The sequence below is a fragment of the Chrysoperla carnea genome, chromosome 4, assembly GCF_905475395.1.
Source record: "Chrysoperla carnea chromosome 4, inChrCarn1.1, whole genome shotgun sequence".
In the NCBI taxonomy this organism is placed as follows: Eukaryota; Metazoa; Arthropoda; class Insecta; order Neuroptera; family Chrysopidae; genus Chrysoperla; species Chrysoperla carnea.
The window spans coordinates 59,093,845-59,114,147 of NC_058340.1; the positions used below are offsets into that span (position 1 = coordinate 59,093,845).

Here is a 20,303-nt window from a genome sequence, read left to right on the forward strand (position 1 = left end):
GGCACTATGATGCCACAGGCAGACACACAGAGCGGTCAAACTTATTACTCCCCTCGTTTGGTTCAGGAGTTAAAAATAGTTCTAAAACAAACTCCATTCTTTAAAACAAACTAACTGAGGGCAAAGTTCTAAGACGCATTAACGATATCGATTACATCATTTGATATTGTCCCATGTATGGTATGCGATACAGAATCATTAAGGGAGATGTTAACGTCGGTACTTTACACACAAGTTGTTTTTATACCATGTATATGAAATATACCAAGGTATACTAAGTTTAGTCCCAAGTTTGTAACGCTCTAACATATTTATTGTTTGTACAACTGTCCGTCTTTCCACCTGTCTCAACACGATAACTCAAAAACGAAAACAGATATCAAGATGAAATTTTTATAGTGTGCTTAGGACGTAAAGAGTAAGGTCGAGTTCGTAAATGAATAATATAGGTCAATTGGGTCTTGGGTCTGTAGGACCCATTTTGTAAACCATTAGAGATAGAACAAAAGTTTAAATGTAAAAAATGTTCCTTATCAATAAATAAACAACTTTTGTTTAAAACATTTTTTCTATCTTATCAAAAAATAAACAACTTTTGTTTACCCGTAAGGGTGCAAATTAGGCGCAAATTATATACTATGCATTATTTGGGAATATCATTTATGTATGTGAGGCATGTATGTATGTATAATGCGACAGAGTAATCAACAGTGTCTATACATAGTATTTCAACAATTAATTCAGTCAATTGTTTGTTTTCACTTGTTTCTTATAATAAATTAAAAACATATTTGTTATCTGTGACCATATTACCACTTACAAATTGCATTATACAAGTACATACAAACATTTTACATATAAAATATAAGTACCCAACATATCCAATAAATATAATAATGAATATACATCGTTTGGCGCAAATACCATAAAATAATCTACTCATTTTGGCAAGCAAAAATGAAACAAATGAAGTGAATGTATTATATGGTAATATTTAGGTCAATACAGATAATGGTATGGAGAGGAAGCGTACTTAATAATAATAATAACATATCTATATTATAGAGATATTAAAATGTTATATTGTAAACCATAATGGCCTTATGTTCCGTTCAATCTCATACAGCTTGTAATTTAGGGCTGTACAAATTTCCCGGTTATGGACTGGAATCCTCGGTTTCCGAGATGTTCTCCGGTCTGCGTTATTCAAAGAATAATCTCTGAATTTTTGTCATTAATGTCGAGGGTTATGTGTTTGACCGAAATGTATGTATGTTCATCTGTTCACACCTAGCTTCTAAACTACTTATCATAATTTGACAAATGATGTATCGTTAGAAGCGTCTTGATCGTCCACTGGTTATAGGTTATGTGACGTCACATTAAATTGATAATGGCGCTCTCTAGAAGACATAAAGTTATTTAGTACTTTTCAAATATATGTATGTTGTTATACCTTCTCAGGAAATTATGCTCCAAAACTCCAAAATGATTTAAATAAAATAAAGTTTCGAAAACTAAAACCCGACAATTACAGAATCGCGCTCTTAAAAGTATGAAAACAAGATAATATTTTCATCTGAAATTGTTATGATAAATAAAATCGTCATTACATTAGGGGGACCCTCTAAGTTTAAACAGTTTTCCACAGGACCGAAAAGAGGTTCCCCGACTGTAATGACGATTTTATCTATTTCGGATGAAAATTTTTGCTTGTTTTCATACTTTTAAGAGTACGATTTTGTAATTGTCGGGGTTTTAGTTTTCGAAAACGGAAAACGGTAAACGCTCTTTTGGAAACTTCGATATGATAAACATACACAGTACAAAGATTCCAACTTAAGGTAAGGCATACTCGATCAGTTAGATATTAAACCATGCAATTTGTGATCTGTATTTGACCAGTAACCGCTGTACTATACAATTTCATTTTATATAATATGCAACATATGATATATATTATCTTCTCTGGGATGTATAAAAATACATTACCAAATCTTGTATTCAGCATTAAAAGAGGATTATAGAAGAAAAATTTATACCAAATATAAATACGTTTAATAAATTTATTCCCAAGTTAGTTTATAGACAGAAAAAATTCTATATACACACTGAACGTTACTGTAGTTACTGTATATAGAGAGGTGTAGGAGCTACATATCGATATCGAAAATCGATTTCGATATCGATAAATTCTTCAAGCGAAAATTTTCGAGTATGTAGGCGCACATCTTATGCAGTCATTCAACTGGACCTAGATTTACAAATTCAATGAAAAGCTTCCTCTCCTCTATAACTGCTAATCGATAAATGAACACTTAAAATAAGAAAGTTGTTGTTAATTAAAAAAGTAACATTTTTTGTTCGAAACATTTTTCCGAAAACCGTACGTGCCCAAAATTATTTTCTGTTACAATATTGTTCTTTCTTATGATTGTTTCTTGTGAAATCTAGACACTCTTACCTATAAAGACCGTTTTTGTTCAAACTGAATGAACACCCAATTGATTTGAACACAAAAAGCTAAACTTCGATTCAATTCGAACAACTTTGTAAGTCAAACCGTTCATTTAATGTTTGCCAGTTGTGAATCAGAGTGGGGTTTTAATTGAATCTGAAAACTGAGATCGAATTCGATGCCGGTATAAGATGTGTGCCTTTGAAACTAACATTTTTCGTTTGAAGTATTTTCCTCCATCGAGTTTCAAGCAAATGTCAACTTAAAAAAGACACCCTGTACTATTTCGTGTTATTGTGCATAATACTTAGACATCGCATGTGTACATATATAAAATAATACTATACATACTCAGCTGTATAAATTATAGATAGTTTTTTGTCTTTATCTTTTTAACAAGACGGGAAAGAACCGTTTTTTTGGTACCAAAAAAGTAGTCATAAATTAACGTTTTAAAAAATCGTCTTTGAAAAAAACAATTCATTGTCAGTTTTAATCAAATGGTAAATTTAACGCTTACAAACATTTCCAACTTTGAAAGCTAATATATTTTTTAACTATCGGGAAAAAGGTTTGAATTAAGCAATCCTCAACGGAAGGCTTTTCTTAACGTCTACTCAAAATTTTATTTCATTCTCTAAAAAAGTGATTTTATGGACATTTAACCTTAACACTTAAAAGTTCCTTGAAAATTGACCCACAATCTAGTGAATCCTAAGATTGAACCTGGCGGAGGAATTGATTATTGAATCTGGCGAAGAGAGGAAAAGTTTCCAGAAAAAATTTAATAAAATGGTAATTAATTTTTACAATTTTGTATTTGTGCTTTAAAATACATAGAAAATGAATTTATATTGGAAAGTATTTTAACATGGATGACTGTACATGATATGTACAATATGATAGTACAATGAACATAAAAACCACCTACATAATCATATTGGTATAGAATCTTCACTGATCATCGCAATCATTATTTGACCCTGTCTTTCCAAATATGGTGCAAAGGCACTTCTTATTTTATTTTTTATTTAATTGCGCTAACAAACAATTGTAATTTCATTGTAAGCGCCACCTTGTCGGGTTATTGGACTAATATAAATATAAAACACAGACGTATTTATTGTCAAAAAAATCAAATATATTCCACTAATTTTATAACGATTATTAATAATGCATGATTTGTTAATTGATGTACGAGATTTATTCTAAAACGTAATTACAAAGAATCGCTTTGTGTAGTAGCAGAAAAATTTTCCGCTATGTAAAATGATTCCAGATATGTTTTCGTAAAAATGAGTACAGAGAAAAATTATTATTACATCCAAACGTATTGTTAAAAAACATATTCATTTTAATATACCTATATACCTATATACATATTTTTCTTTAGTGTATTTTTTCTTTTATACGCACCCTGCATGAGTTTTCTTTCAGAAGTTTCCATGATAATTTCCATTTATAATTTGTTATTGGTTAGCCAACAAAAGGTAAATTTAGATTATTTCGATTATCTCAACTCTTATGACTTTATATCTCTATAATAAATCGACATCTCTTGAACAAAGCGTTTTCGAGTAAATTTCCAGAGGAAATGGTTACTTATTTTGATTGATAGATTTTTATTTTGGCTATTTAAAGTGAGAACACTCTGTATATCATGTCATATATATTTATTAATATATCTATCGATAAAAAAGTACGCCTTAACCATTCATATTATAAATAGATAGTTACATTGATTATAAAAATTATAAATATGCTATTACACGAATTAAAATAAATCTCTGTAGTATTTGTAATGTGAGTGGCGTGTGTACATAGATTAAAGGTCATGTCATTTTAAATTTATCATTTACAAAGATACATCATTATTCATAACACACCAAATTTTAAACTTTCAATAAGTCAATTGATATATCATCAAATTTGTATGGGTTACAATTGTTTTTTTATTTATTTACTACGTTATGGGTAATTGGACAAAATAAATTTTAACAGATGTTAATTTTCCAAAGTTGCAACGTTTCGTTGATTATTTTTAACTTTTTCCGACAATTTACTAATTATGCGATTACAGTAATTAAATACAATAAAATCGTTACAAGGGGCTTTTGAGACCTTGTAACGAATTTGGACTGATTATATGAATTATTTCTCGAAAACTCCAGGAGGCGACGGGGATACCGTTGCACCAGGTACCTATGAGACCAATTCCGTCACGATATTCTTGTTCAGCGACGCAAAAAACCTCCGAGTAACGAGTTTGAACTGATTATATGACGAATTTCCCGAACACTTCACTAGACGACGAGAAACCATTTACCCTGAGACCCAGGTACCTCTACCAATATTGTCACAATATTCGTGTTCAGCGACCCCAAAAATCCCCATTTAACAATTTTGAAATCATTTTCATCACTATTAACAAAATTGTGAATTTAATATTAACGGTCAATTAAAATGCAATTATAAAATGCATATTTATTATGCTAATTGCATATTTTTTTTATAAATCAGACTAGCTTACAAAATTTCTTGCCGCTCTAACGAATCGAATGCCGAAAACCGCATTCAAATCCGACTTACTGCTCAAATTTTTCGAGCTTTGATCATTTTTTGTGCTTTGTTTCTTCGTCCAAACGTCTTTGTTTGTTCTGAAGCATCAGCTGTGCCCTTCAAAGTAAAGTTAATTAAACTGAAATAAAAAAATGAGTGACCGCGATATTCTATTACGCCTATTAATACTCGAAGATATTGAAAAAGAAGAAATTTTATTGGAACAAATGATGCTTGAGGGTAATGCTGAAGTCCATACTTATATAAAACAAGGAAAGATGGATGTTTCTTTGCAAAACTTATCAATCAGCATTTACTGCAGGGTGACAAAAAGATCCGAGAATTTTTTAGTGTAGGTAAACGTCGCTCAGTTTTATCTTATAAAGGATGATTTTAGAACAGATTCTTCACATAAATATCAGTACCCTATCACCTCTGAAGAAGTTTTTCGTCATCAACACTTATAATCACTAGTTTGGAAGTCTTTTTTGTTAACTAATTAATTAATTGTTTTTGTCTTTTATAAACAAATTGTTACATATATATGTTTTTTGTGGTCTGTCAGTACTCCTCAAAGAGAGGTACAGCCGCACGGCTCCTTCCAGTTGCAGTCGCAGCAAAGGTAGTGAGGCGTCTAAGACAAAGCTTGCACTAGATTTCATAGTAGAAGTATACTGCGTCAGCCGCTCAGCGACAGAATTTTATCCAAATTACGAATCTTGTAAATTATAAAAATACATGGTATCAATTATCGAGAGCATTGTCTTAAAGTGACCATGCACGCAAACGAAGACATATCTCTCCAGACAACAGAACCGTAACATGAGCGATTATAATACAGTAATGTTCCTAGTATGTAAGCATGTATAGACTACCTATATATCCACTTACAAAAAAAAATCGAAACTGATGGTAATCACGAAAATTTTTTGTTGTTACTACATTATATGGTCGTATAGAGGTTATACGCGCATATACAATATTTTTTTAAAAGATATTTAAATCGTATTTTGTTTTACATATAATTCACCTGCTGTGTATGGAATTTAAAGAATACAAAAATAAATATATAAAAAAATTATTAAGAACTATTCTTCTTTCCTTCATAAAAGTGGTCGAAGAACTCCTTACAACAAACAACCAAAATTCAATACATAATTACTGAATATTGTCATGTCCATACGTTATTAACCTTTTAACATTTTAGAATAAGTAACATAGGTCACATATTGGCATGCTATTTTTCAAAAAATTTATTGCTAAATTATAATAATCAAAAACATTTCGTTTTTGTTTTTTACATTCAGTTGCTACATACTTAAAAGATTAATCATTTAAGATTATAAATTTGTAGTTAATAAGTTTAAAAACGCTGTACAACAAAAACTTTTCAATTTTTCCAAATTCTTTTTTACCATCTATATAAAAAAAAAGCATACAAATTACACAAAGTTTCAAGTGATTATAAATTGTATTTGAACTAATTTAAGTAAATTATATTTTAAGGGTCCAAAAAAATTAACTATGTGCAACTGATTTTAAAAAATAAATTCAGCAAGATGACGTTCATTCAGGCGTACACTTTCTTCCAGATAACTAAGTTATTCGTTCTCCACAGGAATAAAACTGTTCCAGATAAACTCATAAAAAAAGTTAACATTATTTATAGTTAAAAATACAGTTTAAAAATTCATCAAAAATTCAATTTATTTGATTTTTGTTTTTAAGAGTAAAAAAAATTATTTGGAAAAATTAAGTTTTTGTTTTATAGCGTTTTCAAAATAACTTTATGTTCACAAAGTTACATTAAAATCAGTTTCAAACCAAATTAATTCATTTGCTTCTTCAATTTGTTCTACTTCCGAGGAACTTTTTATCTTATCTATACTTGCTTTTGTTTCCACATAACGTGATTCTGGCATTATAAGTTGCAAAGTTTCACTGGGAAACTGCTTGGTACTTTTTTGGAAGTTTGCCGTAAGCTATCTTAATCTATACTTATCTTGGTCTTAAAAGAAAAAACGCACATATTAACGAATACTTAAACTTTGCGTTTTTACAAAAAATTTTGCCCGTCAAAGCCTGGCACATAAACAAAAAGCTTTGAGTATAATAAATTTCATGAAAAAAATTATCTTTTTTAACAGCAAATATGAATCACAAATATTTAATTATATCAATAGAAACAGTAAAATTAAATACTAGTAAATAAAGCCCAAACCTTTTTCTTCACTATCCAATATAAACCTTTACTAAATTGCACTAACAAACACAGTAAACATAAATTGAATGACACGGTAAATCGAGAGCGGCAACAATAATAACATGCATCGGTAAGAGCAGCTAGGTTGCGGCTTTCAAAACAGGCGGAATAAAGGTTGAGATAACTGAAGTAACCTGTTTGTGATGGAGTGATTAATTAACTACACTAAAAAACAATTCAATGCAAAAAAAACAGTTGAGTTTTCTGATTTTTGATCAGAAGTTTGAAATAAATACTCCACTACGGTGGTCGCATGGCAAAAGGATTTTCTCAATAACAATTTATATGAAGAAAAACATCGTTAAAGGTTTAACCAACGCAAAAACCATGCACAAATGTTAAATACGGTGCTCAAAGAAAAAATATAGATATATGAAAAATCTGTTCCAACATGGCATAATTCATATTTGACAAAATTCACCTAGACAGCTTAGATAAGTCACAAAATACCTACAATAAATTTAATGTATTTTCAATTTGTAATAAATTATCAAGTCAAAAATAATACAAAACTAGTGAATTACAAATATTAGTTTTTAAATAACAAAAAAACTTCTCAATCAAATAATTCATTCAAGAAGAAGGTGTCTTGTATATGATGTTTGTTTCAACATTGTTCGAAGTAAGGTTGCTTTTGAAGAGCATACAAACATAAATCTTTTATTATAAAAACTGTCCAATACTTTTGTAACACTTAATGTAATGAAAGTAGATTATTTATAGCTCAAATATTGTGCTACAAATCAAAAAATATATTGAAAAGTTCAAATATTCACATCAAAAATATAATAAGTAATATAATTTATTGGAAAAGACAAATTACCTTCATCGTTTTTTGTCTGGGTTTATAATGAACCAGCCAGTCACAAAAGACATAAGAAGTTGAAGAATTAATTTTCACCAACGTAGGCTTGCCAGATCAGTCTAATGTCTTAAAAATATTACAAAATATCTAGTAAAATATATATTATTTGAGTCAAAAATACCTTGAATGATTCTGTAGTTTCTCAGAAGATATTGCTATTTACTGAACGTTAATGGTATTGATATGAGAGTATTTTATCAGAATGCAAGTAGGCTGAACACTGATTGTCAACGTGGTTTTGTTTCCGAATAAACTATAAATGAAATTTTTGTGCGAAAAAACTTTTCATTTTTCAAGTATAACACACAGACCATTGCGTATAGTTTTATAAATCATACTCGGTAATCATTGGTTATTGATAAGTAAGTTGTTATACCATATTCCAGTTTTAAACATTAAGTTTTAAGGAATTAAAATTCCAAAAAAGGCAAAGTGTTATGTACCTCAAATGTATGAATTAAATTTTAGAATCATATTTTTGTCATTATGGGTTTTCAAGTATAGAAAAGCGAAGTATGGACATGTAGTAAAAAGTCTCATTTACCGAGTGAGTCATTAAAAAAAAATATCAGTTGAAGCTGTTGCTAGACGCTCAAAGTAGTGTATATCTGTAAAAGAAACGTGTGGAGTTTATGATTCCTCACTAAAGTAGCCCTATCAGATATTGAAGAAAGCGTTTTCACTGTAAAATCGGTGGAAATTATATTAGTAGCATTAAGGTGTGAACCATGGTAAAACATCATAATGTATCATGGTTCACTCGTATTTATCGATTGCTGTTTTACATTTATATTTACATTAAAATTTTATTGTTTAGCAGATAATTTAGGTTATTAAACCAAATTTTAACTCGTAAAATCTTACGTAAGAATGGGTTTTAATAACTCCTCCCACATAAGCACATGTATAGATTTTCTAAATCCCCCCCCACCATATGCTTACGTAATCAATTAATAGCCCCTTATAATGTTTCATGGCTAGAAAAATGTCGCTATTCCAAAAGTGTTTGGATTTTTCCTATAACTTTTTAAAATTTTCTCTGTTTCTGAAAGCTATCTTCTTATAGTTCTTACTAACTAGCAACAAATCTCGCGATAAAGAAAACCTTTGGTAGTAATTATAAAATTAGGACTAAAATCAAAATTCCATAATAAAATTATCTTTTACTGCCGATTTATAACGAATTCATTCAAATTTTAAAAATAACAAACATACGTTCGTTATTTAAATAAAATAAACCTGTCACAAGAATAAATTTAAATAAAAGACAAATTTTTCAATTTTCGTATCAAATGTCTCGAAAAAGATCCGTTATTACAAAATATCAGATACGTATCATCACTTTTAAACACAATAATTTAAATTCTAAATACAAAAATATATAAATTTTAATACAATTTTTTCTGTGCGTTTAAGGATGTACGAGCGCCAAGGCAAATTTAGAATTGTGGTTGAAATAATTTGTACCTTATTTTCAACTTTGGTTATGAATTTTGTTATAACTTCATGAAGTAGACGAAAAATATGAATAAAATTTTTCGCTATCTATCTTGGCTTAAATAAATAATCGGGCAACATCCAATAAAATTTTCAGAATTGATTTAGACTTCATATAAAAAAAATCATGATTTTAATCCAAAATTGTCATGGCGCTCGTACATCCTAAAGGTACGTAGCTATTTTTAAATTTGATATTAATGTATTCATGAAAAATAAGGTAGATGACGATAAAAAAAAATCACCAGGTGGTCATTGAGAATAAAGTGAGTGTGTACAGATATATCAAAGTGAATAGAATAGACATCAACAATCGATGTGTACACGTAAACACTAAGAAAACATCAATCACTATGTAACGCACACGCCATCACACGCTACATCATTACAATCACTACAATATAATTCTTATTATACAGACAGACACCAATCAACAACTAAATATACATTTGTCAACACAAACAACAATAATAATAATAATAATAATAACATATCTTAAAATCAATAATAATAAATACATGCATAAACAAATAGAATAAAATATTAACTATCAGATTTTATTATCGTCATCTACATGGTGGTAGTAACATCTTACTGAACAACCCTGTATTTCATTTCACGTAACTTTGATGCTTTCTCTCCTAAAAATTCTTTGTAACTAATAGCTCCATCAAGTTAGGTGGAATTTACTGATGCTTTGATTATAAGAATGCCACCTATTAGCTAATTTTTAGCTTTTTTACCGGTAGAATAAAAATTTTCATATATGGAGAAAAAAAAAGGTGATTTCGGAAAAACCAACGATTGTCCACGTTTTCCACAATTTGCAATTTACTCGAAAACTATGCATTTTAGACAGAAAATAGGTCAGTGAACCACTTGAAGGCGGAAAATAAACTTAAGTATGTTTACCTCGTATGTATATATTTAATTAAACCATTGATCGATTTTCCGAAAAAGTAAAGGAGGATGTACAGTCAAAATATACAGATCGGTTGGAAATTTTGTGCTTAACAACTTTCATTCAAAGTATTTTTCTCCCAAAATGCACAGTTTTTAAGAAAAATTAAAAAAAACATCAAAAACACGGAAAATCATACATTGATGTAGATTTTTCAGAAAATACGAATGAAAATATTTCAGAAAAAGTTTACAAACCCAACGAAAATTTTAGGTAGACTCGATAACTATGGACTGACACATTTTTTCTCTTCTAAAAATTGTGGAAAACTTGAGAAATAATTTTTCAAAATCATCCTTTGCTCTGCGGATATTAAAATTTACAGAAGAATATCAGCACGCATCATATTATCATTTTTAATTTAATACAGATGCGCAACTCCCCGGAAAATTTTTAATTTAGTAGAAATTTGATTTGGAATTGCTGGTATTCTATCTGTAGTTACTTGGCCACCCTGTACAAAAAAACATTCTATACACAGTTCTTAACAAATTTGTAGGTGTCAAACAGTAAATATAGGTACACCGCTAAAAAAAAACAATCGTAATATAATTAATCACAGCCATCTAATACTTAAAAATCAGTTTTCAATTTGTAAAAGAACACTATAAAAAAATTAACAAAATGCTAATCGATTAAGTTTAAATCAAGTGTAGATAAAGACCACACAATAAAAATACAATTCACTTTTTTAAAACTTCAAAAAAAAAATGAAAACTGGGTATACAGAGTATCAAAAAAAAATCGTAGCGCAGGATTACGTTAGCTAAGCGAATTCCCTTGGACGCCAGAGAAGCTACAGACACATAAACTATATATATATATATGAGAATTCTTAAAAAATTATAAAATCGAATATTAAATTTTTAATTTTTATGTAATTTTATTTCAAAAGCTAAGCGCCTAGAGACAAAATCAAAAAGAATACTTTTTTGCTTAAAACTGATCAAAAAATACAAAAATATTTTTTATTTTAAGTTCAAAATTTTGTACTTTCCATTTCCTTGGTAAATTCGCTAATATTCTACAGTTGATAATTCGTTGATATATAAATAGATTAATTTCACCATCTTCGGGCTTTTTGTTTATCTCTAGATTTCCGGGAAATTTCAGGTGGCAACCCTAACAAAAATGATTACCCGAATAGGACATGTTTTAGGTCCATTGTGATAACTAAAAAATGGCGACCTATAGCCACTAGCCGTTCAAGAAAAATTAAAAAAAATTTACGTCTATCGTTTTCAATTCCACGTATATATAGTCTTCTCATATCGAGAGCTGGTCGGAAACAGAGAAGATTGATTATCGTTTCTTCTCGTCAATAAACTACTTCGAAAATACGAATAATTTATGGTGCGGAACACTTAACAAATACGATCAATTTAACCACCCGCCTTAAAATAAAACGATTAAACAGCATAGTGACAAACGACCTCTTACAAATAAAAATCAATAAATAAAACCACAAAAAAACCAGAAATTTTTTATTCAAAACACAACATAAGGCACCCACCATAGAGCATCATCATCAAATCCATACACCACCTAGGTTGATGTGGGCCAATAAATTTATTAAAAACAAACCCAATATATTGAATTATATAAATATTTATAAATCACGGTGTTGTTTATTAAATCAACACACAGAATAAATTTTTTTTTCACAAAAAATTTATATGGCTGATACCGGTACAATATATGCATAATGATGAGCCTAAGTGTTTAGTTTGTATGCACAAAAAAACGCCCCCAACTGTGTATTGCAACACCATGAGGTGAGAAATGAAACACATTATACGGTGACTTATCATTTATTTTCAAAAATTGGTTAGGAATCAATAACTCATAGGTGATATAAATGTCATGTTTTTAGTTAGCAAACAAATTGGTTAAAATATACTTTATTTTTGGAATTTTAATATATTGATCGGAATTTTTCCTTTCTCATACCGGGCGTCAAAAAAATCGATTTTACTACATACACAAAGTTTGTTAAAAATAAAACTTCATTTTGGTGTCATAATAGATGCCTTATATATTTTATTTCCGGCTTTCCAAGACTTTCCAGGTTGCTTTTCACTCTATAATTAGAATATTTTAATTATTGCTTACAAATTTTAATTTACTGAAAATAAAACACAACATAAACAAGTGAAAACAAACAATTGACTGAGTGATGTTTACGAAAAAATGTATCAAAACAAAAGTTGTTTTGTTTTTTATAAGGAATATTATTTACATTTAAACTTTTGTTCTATTTCTAACGTTTTACAAGATGGGTCCGTAGGACAAGATCCAATTGACCTATGTTGCTCATTTACGAACTCGACCTCACTTTTTACGTCCTGAGTACCCTTTACAAATTTTAGCTTGATATCTTTTTTCGTTTTTGAGTTATCGTGTTCACAGACTACCGAAAATTAACTAAAATATTTTTTTTCGCCTCCGTGCAGAAAATGTCAACTTTCGTCCCACTGTGCAAAACGAAGTTGCCGCTTTGTGTCTCCGTCGGAGAGAAAAATAGAATACACACCACGTAGCAAGTAAAAAATGTTTCAGATCTCATGTTTGTCACATGAGATGAACATAGGGCTGAAATCTGAAACATTCTTTACTTTTGTCCCCTAGATGTATAAAATACTAAATTTCGGCAAGTAATTGTAGAAGCTTTCAGCGAATGAGCCAATATTTTTTATTGTGGAACATATTTAAGTAACATCATTGTAGAAAATTGTATGATTGGTTCTCTATATGGGTACTTACGCCCTGTACGAAGTCCATTGATGGATTTTAAACAGATTGTAACTGAATCTTTAACAAACAGTGCTATTTTTCGAAGTATTGTAAGTACTTTATAATTGCATACGATGAATAAATTATATTATTTATTACTTTGTTTGATAAAGAGTTATTTTCCACAGAATCGATGAACATTTTTATGTGTGAAAATTCTGCAGGATATGGAAAATTTTACGTTAATAATTATTTAATTGTTAATTTTTCGTTTATTCACTAATAAAATATATTTAAAATTTATAAAATATTATATAAAATTTAATAATTAAATAATACAATGAAAATAAATTTTTGTCAGAAGTTTTTCACTGCATCGAAAAATTTTTCTTTTTGGAAGCTTATTTTCTATAGAAGTGTATTGTCTCGAAATGAAAAAGCGATACTCTACGAGTACAAGAAAAGGAATATCATAATTAAAATGTAACAAATTCATAAAAAAAGGATTCTGCAAAAACGTCGTTTTTGGCTAAAAAACAAGAGAGACCCCTCAACAAGTTTGAATCTAAACACGCCATAATTTAGAATAAAGAGTTAACCGTTAATATTTTAACCACTACAATAATAAACCATGATAATTATAATTATCGTTATAAAATTGGATATAATTGACATTTAACAAAATATGAATTTAATGCTCAATTACTATAAATTATTTAAATATTAATATAATGCTCAATTATTGTACTTATTTGAATAATTTTCAAATAAATACTTAATTCTTCTTAAAAATTATTTATAATAAACACATCTTCATAATCACAATTATTACATTGTATGTAAACAATATTTATTTTTGCAAATAATTAGTTATTATTTAAAAACAATTATTAAATAAAAATATATATTGTGCGACCAACTTAAGATTATTATTAAATTTTACGCTAATTTGAAAGAACAAACTTGGCAAATGAAATAATTAATCTATTGAAATTGAAATAAAAACAAGTGAAAACAAACAATTGACTGAGTTAATTGTTGAAATACCATGTATAGACAGTGTTGATTACGAAATTCGTCTTTTTTTACGTCATGTAAGTTGATAACCAAATGATATTCCCATATAATACATACTATATAATTTGCAACTGATTTGCGCCCTCAAGGGTAAACAGTGATGATCACGAAAATTGTATAGCTTCTGTTAGTTTTTACTGTATGAATTAATTGTAATATTAGTTTAAAAAAGACATACTTCTAATTTAGTAGTCAACTCAATAATGTGCGTACATTATGTTTGGTTTGATTAAGATATTTATTATGACATAACAAAAAAATTTCATTGTACTTACTTTAAATCATCTCTGTCATCTTTAACTTCTGATAACTTTCACAACTCAATTTTTTCAAATGATAAAACATAAAATTTTGACAAAAAAATATAAATTGTCAATTATAAATATATTTTTGCATTTTCTCAAAATTCATGGGAAGTTGAATTGATTGAAAAGCTTATAGTTTCTTAGGTAAGGGGCCATCCATAAATTACGTCACAACTTGAAGGGGCGGGGGGGGGTCACAAGCTTTGTGACATCACATTTCAAAATTTGTGATAATTAAGTGTCTATTATTTCTTAACTAGTCATTCGTTGTCTCGTTACTTTGAATATTTAAGTAAGAGTTGATTTTATTAAAGATTATTCAATAAATATAAGAATAAATGGAAATAACTGTTTTTTTTTATATTATTTTTCGATAAAATTGGAAAATGTGTGACGTCACGTCAGGGGGGAGGGGTTTTTCAAAATGTGAAATTTGAGACAAGGACGGGGGGAGGAGTTAAAAAGTCCTGAAATTTGTGTATGGCTCCTAACCTAGATGAAAATAGTTGGTTTTTTTTGGTTTTACCTCCCGACAAGCAAACAAATTAGAACGATAACTGGAACATTCAATAGTTCCAATAGTTCCAATTACTTGTGGAAATTAAAATTTAAGCCTTTTTACCTTCAAAAAATTATATTAAAATATATGTACACAAATAAAATTTACAAATCAAATAATTTAATAAAAGATTATAAAAATGATATGAATTGATCATAACATATTTATGTATTAAACATGTATGAGGTAACTAGTTTTGGTTGAAGAAGAGTACACATAATATATTGCAGCCTAAAGGTGAATGTGTGGGAGCTGTATAGCACAGCACATCTTCTTCATGAAATAATGGCGACATGTGCGAACTAAATGCTCGTCGACTGGTCGCTCGCCGAGTGGCTGGCAGATTATTGTTGCCGATTAGCCTACACATAGCCCTGGGGCTGGCGCCTTAACTCTTTACATTTTTATTTATTCTTGAAATTATTATTATTATTAACATTCAGGACCTTTGATTTTATAATACACAAAAGTCAATCGAAGGATGAACAATTGTACAGTATTACATACAGCGTATAAATATTAATATTTTTTGAAAAGATATAGAAAAATAAAACAGAAAAATAGATTTTTTTATTTGAAATAAAACAAAACGGTATGAGATATCAATATGATTTTTTTTTAAATTTAAGACAGTGTATCATGAAATTTTTATTTAAAAAATGAATTTGAATATAGCCCACAAAAACCGTTAAGAATGTACGAGCGCCAAGTCTAAATCAATTCTGAAAATTATAGGGGAGTTGTCCGATTGTTTAAATAAATAAATGCTGCAAAAGTAGGCATATTTAACATTGGTCTTATGGTAAAACGGTAGATGAATGAAATGTTTTCATAAAGTTAAAACCTTAATAAATTATTGACAAACCTGTTATGCCCGACTAATTAAGGATGTATGAGCCTTAGTAGTGTGGCAACAAATTTAAAAAATATATGTTTTCATTTTTGATATGGTTAATTATGTCATTGACAAATGTAAGACGAAAAGTAAGAATAGAAATTTTTCGATATCTTTAGTAATTTGCAAAATATCGAAAATTTTGTTGAATTATTTAGCTTTCAATATTTCGAAAACCAAGACAGATATTGTAAAATTTTATTCTTATTTTTCGTCTACATTCATGAAGTCGAAAAAAATCATCATCAAAGTTGAAAATAAGGTACAAATAATTACAAACCCTAAATAAAATTGCCTTGGTAAAAGAGCTCCTTAAATTAAATGCATTGAAAAAACAAAGAATCAAACTTATACACAGAATATTTTCCCGTCTTCGCAGTCGCAAGATAAAACATTTGAATGTATAATTTAAAAATTACTATCTGAAAATTTATATAGTTAACGACACACTCAAATTTCTATTAGTCACAAGATTTTTAAAAATTTTTTAATCTTAGATTCTTTTATCTGCCAGCCGCAACGATGCACACACAGCATGATACCCCGATATACCAAACATTCAAATCCCACAAAATGTGCACCATTCTCCAAATAAGATTTGTAGTATCAAGAAAAGCAAGCCATCATGAGTATGATCCTTAGATGTCACTTACATACAACAAGTAAAATTTACAAAATTTAAAAAACTCTCGACAAATAACTCGTGAGAGGAACCCCAAACCCCCCTTGAAATATATATAAAACTTATCAGTTAATTATCTTTTTTCTTAAAGCCTTCTCCAAACTAAACCGATTTTGAAGATCATCGCCTATTTTTTAGTTGTTTCGGATACGGAACCCTTAACTCGCACTTAAAACATAGCTAAGAACACTCTCAATTAAATTACTTTTTTAACGAAATAAAAAAATCAAAATCGATTCATTTGTTTAGGCGCTACTCTGCTACAGACAGACAGACAGACACACACATAGCGGTCAAATTTATAACACGTCTTTTTTTGGTTCGGAGGTTAATAAAATAAAAAGTAGAGCTTAAGAAAATATTTTTATCTACGCCCGTGTATAAGAATTACTTATCCCACTCATTTTGGGTGGAATAAATAGTTTATTCCGGTACGCATTTTCAACCAATCAAATTAGCCAAATTACTATCAAAATCTAAACTAATATCAAATTACTATGGTAAGTAACTTTTTTAATATTCAAAATAAACGTGTGTGGAAAATTTCAGCTCAATCGGTTGAGAATAGCTGCTTTAAAATTCAATTGCAAGATAAAATATCTAGAGCAATTGACTATTGCAAGTACAATAAAGTTTCGCAATGTCTCATGCTTGGGGCTTGTGTGCCATAATTTCCAAATTTTCTAGGCATCCAATTTGGAATCCAATACTCGATTGTTTATAAAAGGACGCTTTCTCGACTATAACTTGGACCACCCTGTACTTGAGAGGGATATTGTCTAATTTAAAAATAAATTTACTCAATTTTGGACACATTCAAATGTAAATATGTAAAAAAATTTTATTTCGACTATCGTGCGGTAACAATAACTTTCGACCAGAAAATTAAAAAATTAAAATTATTTATTAAATATTTTTTGAGTTAAACTGTAGAGTTATAATGTGATGAGACCACCCAGCATATATCATATTATAAGGGTGTGAATTTAAAGAATTGATTATTTATTTATAAGGGAAGTTATAATGACTTTAATATTATAATTTCATATGAGATATAATTTCCGTCTTTAAAGATTTTAAATATGAATTATTTTAAAAATAAGTCTAAATATTTTGGTATCTACCTAAAAATTTATTATCATATTAATTTTAATATCCAAAATAAAGTATAGTCTATTCTATTGCAGTCCTAGATAAATTAAATTTGTTTCCTTGAATTAATTCTAAAATAAATTACCTACATTTTACTTTATATGGATATACCCGATTCAAAAAAGCAAAATAACCTGAAAAAAATATCACACTTTTTAAACCACAAACAAATTATCAGAATTAGATGAAACTTATTAACACTCTTATATTTTATAGAGTAAATTTGGCACAAAAAATTTTAAAAATCACTGGTTTTTAATAAAACATATACTAAAATTAAAGCGAGAATATAATAAAAACTACTACTTAAAAATAATTTTTGTTTACTAAATTTAATTAAGAAAAGTCAAGAGTAAATTTTTTTTATGTAATTTAATCAATGTTAATTTAATTACTCACCGTTTTAAGAGGCACTTTGAATGCTAAAAATCTTGTGCCAGGAATTTGTTTACCCACGCAGCTATAAGGTTCCCATCTATAAAAATTGAATATAATATTAATCGAAAATGTTCCCAATTGAAAGATTTTTAACTCAAAATCGGAATGGCAAGCCGGATTGTAATTGCGTGGAAGAAAAGTAAGTAAGCTTTTGAGAGAGGAATGGTTAAATCAGTAGAAACATTACCATTAAGTAGTTAACAAGAAATAATTGAATAAACCTGATTATCTGATAAAGGTAAGGCTAAAAGTTACAGATTTTAAAAATAGTCAAATCAAAAACAAAAATTTGTTCTTTAATAATAAATTAGTTTTGAATGTGAAACTCAATCCACTGACTTAAATGAATGGTTATATCCACAGCTTATAACGCTGCCATCCAAAGTTTATTTATTACATACAAGCGACCTAGCCCAGCTTCTCACGGGTGCAAACTTTACACATAAATCTGCCACCCAGAAAAAATTATCTACATGATAGTGAAAACTGTTCAAAATCCGTTGGGTTGTTTAGAAGGATTTAACGGATATATGACAGACAGGCGTGGGGGCAGATTTCTTTTTATACAAGGCATAGTGGAAAGGAGTCATATTTATTGCTATCTGTGTACGAAATTTGAAAAGTTACAAAATATGAAGATGCTAGTCATCACAAATCACTGTTTACCATCACAAATTCTCATGGCGAACAATGATCAGGGCGCTCAACAAATATACATTTTCCTACAATATTAATATTTTTTGGTGCCATAGTCGAGCTTAAATCCTGGCATGAAGCCCAATAAGAATTTTTAAATACACGAAGGCTAGTTATGGGAATGGTCTATTTTTTTTATTAGTCTATGGCTTGAAAATAAAAGAATCGTTTGTGTACAGGCTGAGACCTCTATATTTTAAACGATGAACAATGTACTATTTTCTGTTGACTTCTACCGGCGGTTTAAAAAATAAATAAAAGATGGCGTTGATAAAATATTTTCATAAAATAAATTGTTTCTATACAATACAAAATTTTGATGCATATTTCTATTAAAGAAAAAATTTATTTGAATTGAATATTCATATCATTTTAGCTTTGCATTAGTAATATAAATAATCGCCTTTTACGAAATTTTGGCTAAATTGTTACAACAATATTGACATCTTACTTTCAGAACTTATTTTCTAGTTTGTATTACTATTCAAAACAAAGTAATTACCTGTCCGGAATCGTATTGTTTCCCATTTTACAGCAATTATATTATAACACAATTATTTAGTCAAAACTTTTGAGGTTAAAACACAATATTATACAATTTATTTAGAAAACAGTTTTATTTTATTACCTAACTTATTTTATTACATTGAAGAAAACCTAACTTAGTAGAAAACTACTTGTTAATACAAGATTGAAAAAATTGTAATCAAAAGACATTAAAGAAAAGCCAGTAAAAAATTATTGTTATCAAAGTGAAAACTATCATATAAAACAGTTTGCTACTAATTGTAAGATATGAGCTAAACATATGACAGCACAATAACATAACCTAAAAAAGCACGTGAAGTTGACAACTACAATTGATAGATGAATAAATAGAGTAAGAGCCAGCGCCTGCCGGACATACGTTAAAGTATAAAAGCTGAAATTTTTTTTTCGTATTTTCACTGGTGTAGGGAACAATCTTTGGGGGTTACAAACCTCGACTAATGGTGCCTTCGGTAGGTATGAGGTAATCAGGGGCGCAGTACCCGAGCTCTCTGTACTGCGCCCCTGATTACCTGATAACTACCGAAGGCACCGTAAGTCAGGGTTTGTAACCCCCAAAGATTGTTCCCTACACCAGTGAGAATACGAGAAAAAAATTTCAGCTTTTATACTTT

General features: G+C 28.9%; 1 protein-coding gene across 2 annotated transcripts in view; it reads right to left on the reverse strand.

The window, feature by feature from the left end:
* Positions 1–20,301, reverse strand: part of LOC123299182 (RNA/RNP complex-1-interacting phosphatase) — a 125,534-nt gene extending 105,233 nt beyond the window's left edge. The window contains exons 1-2 of one of the 2 annotated variants that reach the window (XM_044881462.1): positions 19,643–20,301; positions 18,406–18,481 (exon numbers count right to left, since the gene is read on the reverse strand). In XM_044881462.1, coding sequence (XP_044737397.1) covers positions 18,406–18,481; positions 19,643–19,668 — 102 coding nt within the window. In that variant the 5' untranslated portion in view covers positions 19,669–20,301. The remainder of the gene's footprint in view (positions 1–18,405; positions 18,482–19,642) is intronic. The other variant, XM_044881461.1, reaches the window with a different exon arrangement.
* Between the last annotated feature and the right edge of the window lie 2 nt (positions 20,302–20,303).